At 43.9% G+C, this 15,116-nt stretch overlaps 1 protein-coding gene across 1 annotated transcript in view; it reads left to right on the top strand.

Moving 5' to 3' along the window:
• MAST3 (microtubule associated serine/threonine kinase 3) overlaps nt 1–15,116 on the top strand; it is a 75,093-nt gene that overhangs the window by 37,388 nt on the left and 22,589 nt on the right. The window contains exons 7-14 of the mRNA XM_087701790.1: nt 252–412; nt 3,256–3,331; nt 3,946–4,155; nt 4,250–4,351; nt 6,771–6,903; nt 7,852–7,922; nt 10,838–10,923; nt 13,018–13,226. Of these exons, the coding sequence (XP_087557916.1) occupies nt 252–412; nt 3,256–3,331; nt 3,946–4,155; nt 4,250–4,351; nt 6,771–6,903; nt 7,852–7,922; nt 10,838–10,923; nt 13,018–13,226 (1,048 nt within the window). The remainder of the gene's footprint in view (nt 1–251; nt 413–3,255; nt 3,332–3,945; nt 4,156–4,249; nt 4,352–6,770; nt 6,904–7,851; nt 7,923–10,837; nt 10,924–13,017; nt 13,227–15,116) is intronic.

Raw genomic sequence — 15,116 nt, 5'->3', positions numbered from 1 at the left:
TAGACGTATGTAAACTTTACAGTTGCCAGAGTTAACATAGGAAGAGCTTATCTTCCTATGAAAGGAAGTGGCTTTTTTCACTTTATTTCTTAAATACCACATTTCCCCCTCCCTCAGTTTTTCCAGCTGCCTGTTTATTCTGAGGCGCTTCTGCGGATATTAAACTATTCCATGATGGTTGTTGTCAGAACAAGGGTTACTCACCTTCCTTCTCATGCTGGTCTCTCATTTTTTCTCCCCTCCTTGTCCAGTCATCGTCTTCCTCCTCTCAGGAGCGTCTCCACCAACTGCCCTACCAACCTACGCCTGATGAACTGCACTTCCTTTCAAAGCACTTCCGTAGCACCGAAAGCGTCCCGGGAGAAGACGGGCGCCATTCGCCCTATTCCCGTCCTCGGGCCCGCAGCTTGAGGTATTCTTGGCTTTGGATGGGCGTCTCTTCTTTAGGTGGTTCGGAATGACACTTCTAATGAAAGTAGGAGAAGGCTCTACAAGTCGTCCTCACTTAATGTCTGGTCACTTAGCAACTTTCTCTTAGGAAGAGAGGATGTCATGCAGGCATTCTTTTTCAGCTGAGAGGAATTGAAGATATATGTGGAACATCATCCTTGCAGAAATAATAACCCCCACCCCCACCCTGGACATTCTTTCAAAAAGCATGAAGACATGGTTTTGCCAGCAAGCCAGTGACCCCAGGGTACTATGGAGCCCACCGAGTGCTTGGTCCAATTGTTGTTGTCAGGGGTATCGTTATTCTTTGTCAACCATGAAAGACAGGGAAGGGCTTTTGACTATACAGGTAGTCCCCACTTAGCGACTTCTTGTTCAGAAACCATTCGAAGCCGGTCCTTGAAGTTGTGGCTGTCGTAGTGTCTCCACATTCATAAGATCATGATTGGGGCACTTAGCAACCAGCACACAGTACCAATGGTCACAGCTTCCCACAGTCACCTCATCACCACTTGTGATCTTCACTGCAGCTTCCAATAAGTCAAGTCAGTGAGGAAACCAGCCACCACCTGATGTTGTGCTTAATGACTGCACATGATTCCTTAACAGCCACAACCTGAACTGTCATTGTACACTGAAGATCTCATTTAATTTCATTGTACAAGGTGCAATGACAATAAAGTAAACTAACCACTCAACCTTGCAATGGAAAAATACAAAAGGTACTTATGACTTGATCCCAGAGTTCCAGTCGCAGTACATGCACACGCCCTCCCAGGGTCACATGTCTGTATTTGCCAATCAGCTCACCTTTACTGCTTGGCTGCAGCATTCCATAGTCACGTGACATGATTTGCGGCCATTTTTACAGCAAAAAATGCCGATAGGTATGCATTGACTCTCTTCACGATCGCAGAGTTTGCTTAACAGCTGCCATTTTTGCTTTTCGGCCACTGTGTTCATTTTTACAACTGAAGCAAAAAAAAAAGGTAATCAAATTGGGCCGTGGATGCCTCAACTTATGGCCATCATAATTTACAACAGAAATTCTGGGCTCTGTTGCAGATGTAAGTCGAGGACTACCTGTGTTAAGTGTACTGCACAGGAAGGAATTTATACAGGGAAACATAGCCATTCTTAGCAAACGTCTTAAAGGTTCACTCATTTTACCCCTTACAAGGCATCCATTTTCCACCCGAACTTTCTAACCCTGAACCTTGAACTGCACTTTCTTCTCCCCTGCTCCAGTGTAGCAGAAGGAGAACAATCTCTTCTTTATCACTTGTTTCCTAAGAGTTTTTGAGACACTGTCTATTACATTTCTTCACCTAGATTGAGCAATAAATCACAGATTGGGCAATTCATGACATAACTGGCCTCCTCCGCTTGACTTGGCTGAAAACTGTCAGACGGGGCTGTGCTCGATTAGAATCTCTTAAGTAAGAATGGAGTATTTAAGGGGGCCTTGCCTAGAGTCGGTGGCCCCCTGCGAGCTCAAAGTTGGAGAAGACTCAGTATCTGGTTTTTAAATTGGAGGCTGTCTTCCTCTCAATAGTAACAGCCCTTAGATTTATATACCGCTTCCCAGTGCTTTACATCCCTCTGTAAGCGGTTTACAGAGTCAGTCTATTGCCCCCAACAGTTTGGGTCCTCATTTTACCCACCTCAGAAGGATGGAAGGCTGAGTCAACCTTGAGCCTGGTGAGATTCGAACTGCCAAATTGCAGGCAGCCGGCAGTCAGCAGAAGTAGCCTGCAGTACTGCACTCTTAATCACCGCACCACCACGGCTCATCTAAATAACAGATAAGTGGAAACTGTTGTCCAAAGAGAGGAGGGGCAAGCATCTGTGCCTGGATTTCAATAGAGATAACAGGTTGCATTTGATACCCAGTAGCTGCTGGAATCCTTATGTAATATCATAGTGTCTGGTAGCCTGGAAGCTGAGTGGTACTTTTATATGATGGACATCTGTCCCTTGACCACCACTGGTTCTCTCCTTCCCTGCCTTGTTTTACCAGGAATGTTTGTCATGCAGAGCAAATAATTTTAGTAGCTCCCTTGTGCTTACAATCCACAACTGACTTCTTTAATTAACAGCAACTCTTAAATCACATCTATTTGAAAGAATCACCCTTGGATTCCTTTACAGTCATGGCTTGGCCAGACTCCAATGCTGAGCCATTGGGGTGCATTTTAGAGAAGGAAGAAGCAAAATCAAGCAACACTGTTTTTTCTTCCTCCTGATTTCAGTGGTTTAAGCTTGCTGTTGTTCTTAGTCACGAAGTCATGTCCGACTCATCGCGACCCCATGGACAACGTTCCTCCAGGCCTTCCTGTCCTCTACCATCCCCCGGAGTCCATTTAATCTCACACCGATTGCTTCAGTGACTCCATCCAGCCATCTCATTCTCTGTTGTCCCCTTCTTCTTCTGCCCTCAACCTTCCCCAGCATTAGGCTCTTCTTCAGTGAGTCCTTCCTTCTCATTAGGTAGTCAGAGTATTTGAGTTTCATCTCCAGGATCAGGCCTTCTAAAGACCAGTCGGGGTTGATCTCCTCTAGGACTAGTGTAAATCCTAGATTGTAGTTTAAGCTAGTCACTACATAAAGGTTCTCTGACTTATAGTTAGATTATTGTCAATTTACAGCCCTGACACATTCAAAAGATGAGAACCATGGCTAAAGAAAGAAATTTTGGGGAAACACGAAATCTTGAGCATTACTAAACCTCTCTTTTACTTCCTGATTCCTGCCTTGCTTGAGTTCTTAGGACATGTCCTCAGCAGTTGCCTCTTCTTTTCACAGCCCTGGGCGGACAAGTGGGATCTTTGACAATGAGGTGGTAATGATGAATCATGTATACAAGGAGAGATTCCCAAAGGTAAGACTCTGTGAAGAAGCGAGCAGGGGAATTTTCTTTTATCTCTTAGAATGAATGAACCATAAACCCATAGGTTTAACTTAGAATAATCTGTAAGCCTTGCTAAAATCTAGATCCAGCACTGTGGCTCCACATCCCAGGGAACTGAAAGGAAATAAATTATATTTAATTGTATTTTAAAAAGCATTGGGTACAAGAGTCACAAGAGTACTGTGCTTCTATGGTTTTCATCTCTTTTTCCAGCGGTTGGAATTTTGTAGAAATTTAAGAAGCATGACTTTGTTGAAGTAAAGCATGTTTTAATGAGAGAAAGACGTATGAAAACCTTCCAAAGGAAAGACATTTCACTGTGCTGGTGCCTCCGGCAACATATTTCAGAAGGAAATATGTGGCACTTCATTCCCTTCTCTTGCACTTCATGTTTATTTTTACAAGTAGCTTGCATGAATGTTGGAAGGATGCAAGAGAAACAAAAGATGGAGCGGAGATTTGCTCATGAGCCTTTTCGTTCTTCTGAGACGGGGTCAACACTGAAAATTGTATGTTGATCCCAGCTGAAGCTTCTGGATCGCCCGATCATTCTGCTTTTCTCCCTCTTTCCCCTCCCTTCAAAGGCCACTGCCCAGATGGAAGAGCGCCTGGCAGAGACAATTGCTGCTTTCTCGCCCAGTAGCATCCTCCCTTTGGCTGATGGCCTACTGGGATTCATCCACCACCAGATCATTGAATTGGCCCGTGACTGTCTCAACAAGTCCCAAGGGGCCCTCATTACCTCCCGCTATTTCATTGAACTGCAGGAGAAGCTGGAGAAAATGCTAAGAGATGTGAGTACCTCTGTTGTTTCTCTTTCGCCCCAGACTTCTCTGGTGAGTTTTTCCTCCATAATGCTGATGAGTTCTTCATCCTGCTCTCTGCCAGGCTCAGGAGCGCTCCGAGAGTGAGGAACTGCACTTCATTGAACAGTTGGTCCGTAAATTACTGCTCATCATTTCCCGGCCAGCTCGGCTGCTGGAGTGCTTGGTAAGGATGAAGCCCGACTTGTCTGCTATACTCAGCCTAAACTGGATGGGAAGGGACAAAGGGTTACAGGATCGCCATCATCTTCTAGACCAGTGATGGCTAACCTTTCCTGGGCAAAGTGCCCAAGGTGTACGTGCGCGTCTGTACAAGCGTGCCTGAACCCCCAAAATGCAATGAGCGCACCCTCATGCATGTGCCCCCCCCACATGTCACACCCACCACCACGCAAAAACACACGCCCCTCCGCACACACCCCATCCCCTGCGCATGCACAGCAGAGACCCAAAGACCAGCTGGCCAGTGGGAGGCACACGCGCATGTGCGGTGGAGCTGACTGGGGCGACGGCTCACATGCCACCAGAGAGAGCGCTGCGTGCCACCTCCGGCACACGTGCCATAGGTTTGCCATCACGGTTCTAGAGTATGGGTGTCGAACTCATGGCGTCATGTTGCCGTCATGGGATGTATCGCAACATTTTTTCCCTTTGCAGAGTTGGGGTGGGTCTGTGCATGACGCGTCTGCCTTGCTGGCCACCAGTTTGACACCCCTGCTCTAGAGCAAGAACGAGCCTTGAGAGGTCATTTTTCTGCTGAAGCTCTTACGTAGAACCCCAAAGCTCTGTGTGGAACAGTAGAGGTGGCTGCCAGAGTGGCTTGAGCTGTAAACCAAATGGTAAGGCCGAGAGTGAATGTGGACTGAAGCTTCCTCTTGATCCCTGTGGGTCAGATTGAAGATCCATTATGTAATCAATCATTTGACAATGGCCAGCCAGATCCCCCTAGAACAAGGGTCTCCAAACTCAGTAACTTTAAGACTTATGGATGTCAACTTCCAGAATTCCTCATCCAGCCATGCTTGCTGGGGAATTCTGGGAGTTGAAGTCCATAAGTCTTAAAAGTTGCCATCTTTGCAGAACCCCTATCCTGGAGCAGGGTAAAAAGGTAAACAGCCTTGCTTTTCTTCTCTTACTGCTACCATGATTTGTTACTATAAAGCTGGAAGATCCATGTAGACTTCATGGCGATTTGATAGATCTCTTCTGCAATTTGAGAATGCAGCTCCATTCTGCATGTCCCTAAAACAGTTCCTGGAGCCTTCTGAAACCGAGCTAAAATTAAACGTGCATGGTTCCAGCCATTTTTTTTTAAATTTAAATTTTGAGCATCCCTTACTTAGCCTATAGGGACACGGTGGCTCAGTGGCTAAGACGCTGAGTTTGTCGATCAGAAAGGTGGGCAGTTCGGCGGTTCAAATCCCTGGCGCCACATAACGGAGTGGGCTCCCGTTACTTGTCCCAGCTTCTGCCAACCTAGCAGTTTGAAAGCATGTAAAAATGCAAGTAGAAAAATAGGGACCGCTTTGGTGGGAAGGTAACAGCGTTCCATGCCCCTTTGCCATTTAGTCATGCCGGCCACATGACCACGGAGACATCTTCGGACAGCACTGGCTCTTCGGCTTTGAAACGGAGATGAGCACCGCCCCCTAGAGTCGGGGAAAATTAGCACATATGTGCAAGGGGAACCTTTACTTTTACCTTACTTAGCCTTACTGAATTTAAAACACTCTGGCTAACTATCCTAAAAAAGCAGTGCTAACTGTACAGTAGATGCTTTATCTTGGTTTGCTCTAGCCTCCACTTGTGTTTTAACTTCTTTTAGTAAAAAGGATGAAACATATACGCTGAACTGGAGAGGCTATCCCTGGCTATTAACAATAATAGCTAACGAAGCCCTCATGTCTACTTTTGGATGTTTGTTGCTGCTGGCAACATTTGCAAGACAACGTGTGCAAGATGGATTCCTTGGTGAGAATTCATTGGGGCCAGTACATAATTGCAAACAGCCTGAAATATGGGAATGGAAGCTTTCTTGGAAATGAAAATAACTCTGTTTCTCGTGATGGCACCAGGAGACGATAGCTTGAGTTTTCCAGATGGCTCCGAGTTGAGATGAGTGATGGTTCCAGGCAGGAACCATACAGAGACAGGGGAACTGCAATCTTAGGTATTTATAGATAAGCTTTTGTCTTCTGATTTTCGGAGCCAAGGAAGCTGTTGCTTCCTGTGCCTTGGCGCTGTTCCTGCTGTGGCTCTGAATTGAGTGCAAGATAAAAAAAATTATTTGGTCTTCTCGGAGTGCATGACATTATTACAGATTAGATTTCACAGTTTATTTGCTTTCATGGAAGGGATCCATCTTGGATTGTTAACGGTCCCTAATTGTGAGAGGTCCAGGCAAAGAAGGAGAGCTCTTGTGACTTATTTTAGGCCTGCTCATTTCCATAGCCTTTGGTTGGTTGTGGAGGAAGACTTTTGATTAATTCCATTTGTTTTTATTACTTTTAAGTTGCTAAGCCTTACTTTGAAAAAGCTCACGGTTTTCTATTTTCTCCGCTGCTTCTTCCCTCTCCGCCTTCAAGGAGTTTGACCCGGAAGAATTTTATCACCTCCTGGAGGCTGCCGAAGGTCATGCGAAAGTTGGACAAGGCATCAAAACAGACATTCCACGTTACATTATCAGTCAACTGGGACTCACCAAAGACCCTCTGGAGGGTGAGGAAAAAAAGAAGTTTTCTAGTTTGAACAGGGCTATACAGAGTTTAGGGACACGGTGGCTCAGTGGCTAAGACACTGATCTTGTCGATCAGAAAGGTTGGCAGTTCGAATCCCTAGCACCGCATAACGGAGTGAGCTCCCATTACTTGTCCCAGCTTCTGCCAACCTAGCAGTTCGAAAGCACGTAAAAATGCAAGTAGAAAAATACTTTGGTACGAAGGTAATAGCATTCTATGCACCTTTGACGTTTAGTCATGCTGGTCCCTTGACCACGGAGACATTTTTGGACCGCGCTGGCTCTTCGGCTTTGAAATGGAGATGAGAATCGCCCCCTAGAGTCGGGAACGACTAGCACATATGTGCAAGCGGAACCTTTACCTATACAGAGTTTATATGTAAATCACTTGGAATTAGATTTTGGAGCACGGCCGTATATAAAAATTAGATGAAATAAATAATCCAGTGATATCAGCTTGGTATGCATCACTTGGGCTTTGCTGCAGGCAACATCTCTAATTTAACTTGATCTAAGTACTAGACCAACATTCAAGCAGTAAACAATACCCCATTCAACTCAGACAAATGATTGATCAATGTAAACAACAGCCTAATCAAAGAGCCACTAAGGCCATTCCCACCAACACTGACAGGGCAAGCCACTTGTATATAAACCGAGACCAAACCCCACTCCCTTCTAGCACTGATGATGTTACCTAGTTTGGTAATGAAACGTCTGCAAGAAAATAGTCAAGTTCTGAGAGGGTGCCAAGGACCTCACAGTTGATTTAAATCACAGATAATGGAAAGAATTCTGCCAAAAGAAAGAAAAAGCAAGATTGTTGTGGCCATCAAAAAGAAGACCACAGAAGCAGGGAAGGCAGATGGGAAACCAATCAAGTGTCCTATTTGTCATTGCTTTCAGTTTTGCCTCTCTTTCTTCCCCAGAAATTGTTCAGTTTGATCAAGTTGACTGCCCTTCCCCAGCGGGCCCAGAGCAGCAAGATGAACTTCCTGAGGTAAAATTATATTCTTCCCTTTCTGGTCTGTTGCAAGGCATTTCTCTAAAGCAGTGGTTCCCAAACTTGGCAACTTTAAGACTTGTGGACTTCAACTCCCAGAATTCTCCAGCCAGCAGAGCAGAGCTGGCTGTAGAATTCTGGGAGTTGAAGTTCACAAGTCTTAAAGTTGCCAAGTTTGGGAACCACTGCTCTAAAACGGTATGTTTCTCAATTCAGGCAGTTTTAAGATGGGTGGAGATCAGTTCAGGATTCTCCAGCCACCTCGCTGGGGAATCCTGGGAGTTAAAAAGTTCCCAAGGTTGAGGAAAAACATTACTCTAGACCAGGGGTGTCAAACTCTATTTCATTGAGGGCCGCATCAGGGGTGTGTTTGATCTTGGAGGGGCGGGATGGGCGTGGCCAGTTCAATGTCACTCATGTCAGGTGGTGGCCCAAGTTCTTTGCCAGCAAAAACGGGCTCCCACAACCCTCTGCGAGCAAAAATGGAGCTTGGGAAGGCTGCGTGCAACCCTCCCAAGCTCCATTTTTGCTGGCAGAGGCGATGTGGGCCAGCCCTTCACTGTTTCCAGGTTGGCCCTGTGCAGGGATGAAATGCTACCAGTTCGGGCCAGTTCTCCTGAACCGGTAGTAAAAAATGCTACTGGTTCGCAGAACTGGTAGTAAAAAATATTTTAAAAAGTAAAAAAAAAAAGGTCAGACGATTGCACGTTGCGCAGTCAAAAACGAGGGATTGGGGGGGGAGGTCCGTTTTTACTCCCAGCAGGCTTCCCTTAAGCCTGCTAGGCCAAAAACGGGGGTACGGGGTGCTGAGAAAGAAAGAAGGAAAGAAAGAAAGAGAGAGAGAGAGACAAAAACAGAGACAGAGAAAGAAAGAAAGAAAGAAAGAAAGAAAGAAAGAAAGAAAGAAAGAAAGAAAGAAAGAAAGAAAGAAAGAAAGAAAGAAAGAAAGAAAGAAAGAAAGAAAGAAAGAAAGAAAGAGGGAGGGAGGGAGGGAAAAAGTTGAGGAAGGAAGAACTACAAACCTGGCACTAGATGCAGCTTCAGAGGATAAACCGGGGCTGGAAGGGACCTGGAGGTCATCTAGTCCAACCCTGCTCCAGCAGGACATTGTTAAAGTGAGTTTCTGTCTTTTGACCCCCCAGTTACATGACTACATAGTCACATGACCCCCACCAAGCCACGCCCACAGAACTGGTAGTAAAAAAAAAATAGATGTCACACTGGCCCTGTGGGCCAGATCTAAGCACCCTGTGGGCCAGATGTGGCCCACGGACCCTGAGTTTGATGCCCTTGCCCTAGGCTGAAATTCTTAAAGGGCCAGATGTAATCAAGATTGATATTTTATTTAATGTACTGTAAATTTACTATTTTTCTTTTTTCATTAAAAAAAATACTTAACATTAAGGACACACATTGTCACAAGCAAAGATCATGATCCATCTGTTAGCAAAACAAGAGATACAGAAGCAATCTAGCCAACAAAGTGGGTTTCCTAGTTAGCCACTTTACCTAGTCATATAATTTACCTAGTTGGGTAATGAAACATTGGTAAGAAAACCACCAAGCTCAGAGAACACCAGAGTTTCCAAAGTTCATCCCTGAGCTACACAAATTCTCTTCCAGAGCGGCTTCTACTCCATTATATTACATGGGTGGGGGAAAAGAGCACAGGAGTTTGAACTTTGATTTCAGTATAATTAGGATTGATACTTGATGTGTATTAGTCATTGGAATTCTTTCATGGCACTTCTTCAGCCTTCCTACAATAAATCTACTTATCATTTGGGTATCCTTGAAGGCCTGCTTATCAGTACAGGTACTCCTCGACTTACGACCACAGTTGAGCCCAAAAATTCTGTTGTTAAGTTAGACATTTGTTAAGTGAGTTTTGCCCCATTTTACGGCCTTTGTTGCCATAGTCATTAAGTGAATTGCTGCAGCTGATAAGTTAATAACAGAGCTGTTAAGTGAATCTGGCTTCCCCATCAATTTTGCTTGCTAAACGGTTGCAAAAGGTGATCACATGACCTTGGGACACAGCAAGGGTCATAAGTTTGAACCAGCTGCCAAGCATCTGAATTTTGATCACATGATGTTACAAAAGTCGTAAGTATGAAAAAGAGCCATAAGTCACTTTTTTCAGTGCCGTTGTAACTTTGAACAGTTGCTAAATGAGCTGTTGTAAATCCAGGATTACCTGTATCCAGTTCAGCTTGCCATCTTCATTTAAAATAGTTCAGTAATCATTCATTGAAATGTTAATAGGAAGGTCTTATTTGAGATCATCATACTGCCTCTGTCGGGCACAAAAATTGTAGAATACAAAATTTATTTAGACCTATAGCCAAGAATCCGATCAACTAAGATTCAGCACTGAATTGGTGCCAGATAAGGGTCAACGGAATTCAGAAGAGTTGGATTTGGAGCTCTTGTGGGAATGCAAGAACTCTAAACTAATGACGCATTTAACTCTGCCCCCTTCCCAATCTCTCTGCTCTTCTCCTACATCTCCCTATGGCTGGTGGGAGCTATTGTTTGGTCCCTAGACTGGTTTTTATCCTCCCAAAGAGTTAGGATTTTGAGCTCTTTGATATTTTTTTAGGCTCCTAGTTAACTCTTTTGTTCTTCCATCATAATGGGATAAGTGAGGGTGTGTTTTTTTTCCTTATATTATTGTATGCTACTTATTTCAGAAAGGCAAGCCACAAAACTTGTTAATAAGTCAATAGATATTGGACTACCATTTGTCAGAAATAATGCTTGGGTGGGGGAGTTGGACTAGATGTCCTACAAAGTCCCTTCCAACTCTGTTAATCTGTCTGTCTGTGTGTCTGTCTAGCTGTCTGTCTGTCTATTCTTTCTATAGACTGCAAATAATAGGTATTCCCCTTCACTTTCCCTGTCTCTTGCAGAACCAGACTTCTACCCCCATTCCACGGAGGAAGCCCTGTGAAAGCGATTTTGAAACTATCAAGTTGATCAGCAACGGGGCTTATGGGTGAGTAGGCTCAGCAAGTAGCGGCGTTCCCCTTTCTGCTATAAGACCAAAACTCATTGCACAAAAAAGTAAAAGGACAAAAGAATTGTGCTAGTGAGAAAAGTAGGTGATTTTCCTTTTTGAGGAAAGGATATCTAGTGCAAAAAAGTTTGCACTAGGTGGTCCTCAACTTACAGCCACAAATGGGACCAGAATTTCTGTTGCTAAGCAAGGCAGTTGTTAAGTGAGTCACATCCAATCTTACAACGTTCTTGCCATTGTGGCTAAGCAAATCACTGTGGTTGTTAAGCAAATTACATGGCCATTAAATGAATCCATCTTCCCCATTTACTTTACTTGTCGGAAGGCAGCTGGGAAGGTCACAAATGGCTATCACATAATCCCGGGATGCTGCAGCTGGTACATGTCAGTTGCCAAGCACCCAAATTTTAATAATATGACCAAGGGGATGCTACAATGGTAATTAAGTAAGTGGTGGTTGTTAAGTTGTGAGCCGTGGTGGTTCAGTGGTTGGAATGCAGTATTGCAGGCTAATTCTGCCAGCTTCCGACTGCCAGCAGTTCGATTCTTGAGACTGTTTTGTTTATAGCAGTCTTCTACAACTTGGTGCTCTCTAGATTGACATTCCCATAATTTACCAATATTATAATTAGATGTTTTCTGGCTGGTTAGCTAGCTGGAGGATTGTTAAAAGTGCAGAATTGCAGGCAACTTCTGCCGACTGCCAGCAGTTTGATTCTCACCAGCTCAAGGTTGACTCCATCCTTCCAAGGACAGTAAAATGAGAACCCAGATTGTTGGCGACAATATGCTGATTCTGTAAACCACTTAGAGAGGACTGTAAAGCACTGTGAAGCTTATACAGGTAGTCTTCGATTTACAACGCTGACCGTTCAAAATTACAGTGGCAATGAAAAATTGACATGACTGTTTTTTTCAAAGTTACAACTTTTGCAGCATCCCCACAATCATGTGATCAAAATGCAGATCCTTGACAACTAGTTCATATTTTTGACCATTGCAGTGTCCCAGGGTCATGTGATCACTTTTTACGACCTTCAGACCACAAAGTCAATGGGGGTAGCCAGATTCACTTTAACAACCCATTTAGTAACTTAGCAATTGCAGTGATTCACTTGAAAACAGTGGCAAGAAAGGTGGTAAAATGGGGCAAAACTCGCTTAACAAATGTCTCAGTTAAAAACAGCAATTGTGGGCTCAATTGTGATCGTAAGTCAAGGACTGCCTGTGTAAGTCTAAGTACTAAGTCTAGTGTTAATACCACTTTATAATGCCTTGGTAAGGCCACACTTGGAATACTGCATTCAGTTTTGGTCACCACGATGTAGAAAAGATGTGGAGACTCTAGAAAGAGTGCAGAGAAGAGCAACAAAGATGATTAGGGGACTGGAGACTAAAACATATGAAGAATGGTTGCAGGAACTGGGTATGTCTAGTTTAATGAAAAGAAGGACCAGGGGAGACATGATAGCAGTGTTCCAATATCTTAGGGGCTGCCACAAAGAAGAGGGAGTCAAACTATTCTCCAAGGCACCTGAGTGTAGAACAAGAAGCAATGGGTGGAAACTAATCAAGGAGAGAAGCAACTTAGAACTGAGGAGAAATTTCCTGACAATTAGAACAATTAATCAATGGAACAGCTTGTCTTTAGAAGCTGTGATGCTCCAACACTGGAAGTCTTTAAGAAGATGTTGGATAGCCATTTGTCTGAAGTGGTGTAGGGTTCCCTGCTTAGGCAGGGGGTTGGACTAGAAGACCTCCAAAGTCCCTTCTATTCTATTCTGTTCTGTTCTATTCTATTCCACTATTGCTATTGTTAAGTGTGAGGACTGCTCATAATTCATCTTTTTCAGTACTGTTGTAATTTCAAACGGTTGCTAAATGAATCATTGTAAGTTGAGAACTACCTGTACTCGAATTAATCCTCATTATGGCCCTGGTGAACTGAGACAGCCACTATCTGTCAGCCTCATCTACCTCAAGCGAGTTGCCAAGAGAACTAAACAATGGATAGAAAACATCAAGATGTTCCCATCTTCCCATGTTGCCCAATAAGTCTCCGTGTTCCTTTAGGGCTGTGTATCTGGTGCGGCACAAGGAGACTCGCCAACGGTTTGCCATCAAGAAGATTAACAAGCAGAACTTGGTGTTACGGAACCAGATCCAGCAAGTCTTTGTGGAGCGCGACATCCTGACCTTTGCGGAGAACCCTTTTGTGGTCAGCATGTTCTGCTCCTTCGAAACCAGGTGTCATCTCTGCATGGTCATGGAGTATGTGGAAGGTGAGGTTGCAGAAGGACGTATCTTTTTTTTTTTTAATGTAGAAATCTAGATTATAGATTTCTTTTTATTTATTTATTTTTATAAAAAATGTCAAATCAGTGCGTGAACAGTTTGGCACCTGGGCACCGTGCATTCCAATACAAACAAAACTGATCAGATTAAATATTATTATTACATTCAATCAACATATAATTTCTGTAACAATACACCGTATTTTTCGGAGTATAAGATGCACCAAGGTTTTGAAGAAGCAAATTTTTTAAAAAAGTTTTTGCACTCTGCAGACCTCCCAAAAACGGCCCATTTTTGCAAAATAGCTTTTAGGAGGTTTATAGAGTGCTCCTGGGGGGTTGGGGAGGGGCAAATTGAGCAAAAAACGGCCCGTTTTTCATTCATTTCTGCCCTCCCCAGCCTCCAGGAGCACTCTGAAAGGCTTCTAAAGGCTATACAGGGCCATTTTGGTGAAGAGGAGGGGTTTCAGGAGGCAAAAAAATGCTGTATTCAGTGTATAAGACGCACCCAGATTTTCAGTCTCTTTTTTGAGGGAAAAAGATGTGTCTTATATTCTGAAAAATATGGTACATGTATATTAGGTTACAATCTTTCATTATTCCATTATCCCACCTATTTCTCATTATTACTTTCATTTTGTCAAATAAAAATATAGTCCCTTAATAATCTCTTTTATTTCTATCACTTAGTCTAGCTTTTAATCATATCACCATGTAAAAAACTTTTCCCTTCTTTCCTGTCTAACGTCTAATCATGTCACCTGCCTACAAAAAGAGAAAGAAAAAAGCATAGAGAGGGAGAGAGAGGGAAAAACGATTCAAAACAGCAACCGAGAAGAAGAATCATCCTTGCATCATCACTTGCCTGCGTTATACTTTAATTGCTATGCTTTAAAAGAAAGAGGGGGGAAGGAAAAACAAGTCAAAACAACAATAAGGAAAGAAAAAAAAGAGCTCAATCGCCTCTTGCCCACTTCAACACCTCAGTTGCTACGTGTTGTTGTTGTTTTGACCTATCTCCCCCATTCAGAAGGACATAGCTTGATGGGTATGGATGGAAATGGAACAACAAAGATCTCCAGGAAAGAGCAGCTGGAAGAAATTCCGGGTCTGTCTAAAGCAGCATCTCTAGTCAAGGAATCCTGGGTGGCAAGACTTGGAAAAGGCTTTTTTCCATGGATAGATTGCTGATGTCAGTTAGTGGAGGCAGTTGTGGGGCAGATATATCAATAGTTTGACTTAGTATTGGGCAGTTTCTAGTAGTTTGAAGTTTCATTTTGTTTATATGCCGCCCTATTCCCTAAAAGGGACTCAGGGCGGCGAACAACTCCAACGGGAAGGGGAACATGCAAATACAAAATAGACATTTAAAATAACCAACAACCACACCTGTCGAGAGGGGAAGGGAGCTCATCAACCCCAGGCCTGCCGGCACAGCCAGGTCTTAACGGCTTTTCGGAAAGCCAGGAGAGAGGTGAGGGTCCGAATCTCCGCGGGGAGTTCGTTCCAAAGGGCCAGAGCTGCAACAGAGAAGGCCCTCCCCCGGGTCGCAGCCAGATGGCATTGGCTGGTGGATGGAACCCGGAGGAGGCCAGTATCCTTTGCTCCAAAGAAAAAGAGCTTCATCTTGGCAAAATCAGGCTCCAGCTTGAATTTAATATCCATTTCTAGAAGAGCACGGAGCATTCCACAGCTCTGCGGTTTCATATTGTATGTGCTGAATTCCTAAAAGGCTACAGAGTTTTGGAATCCAGAGATTGGCGAACTTTGAAAAGCAACATTTATATCCCCGTCAAACAGCTGCCAAAGGAAGTCTGCAAAATATGTTGTAGGACGGCTGCCAAAGTCTCAAAAGCATCATCCGTATCTTTGCATTGG

This window comes from Thamnophis sirtalis, unplaced genomic scaffold (assembly GCF_051295495.1).
Source record: "Thamnophis sirtalis isolate CommonGarterSnake01/CBP01778 unplaced genomic scaffold, rThaSir2_p1.2 scaffold_1, whole genome shotgun sequence".
Taxonomy (NCBI): Eukaryota; Metazoa; Chordata; class Lepidosauria; order Squamata; family Natricidae; genus Thamnophis; species Thamnophis sirtalis.
Note: the sequence above shows the minus strand (reverse complement) of the source record. Positions and strands in the feature narration are given on the sequence as shown.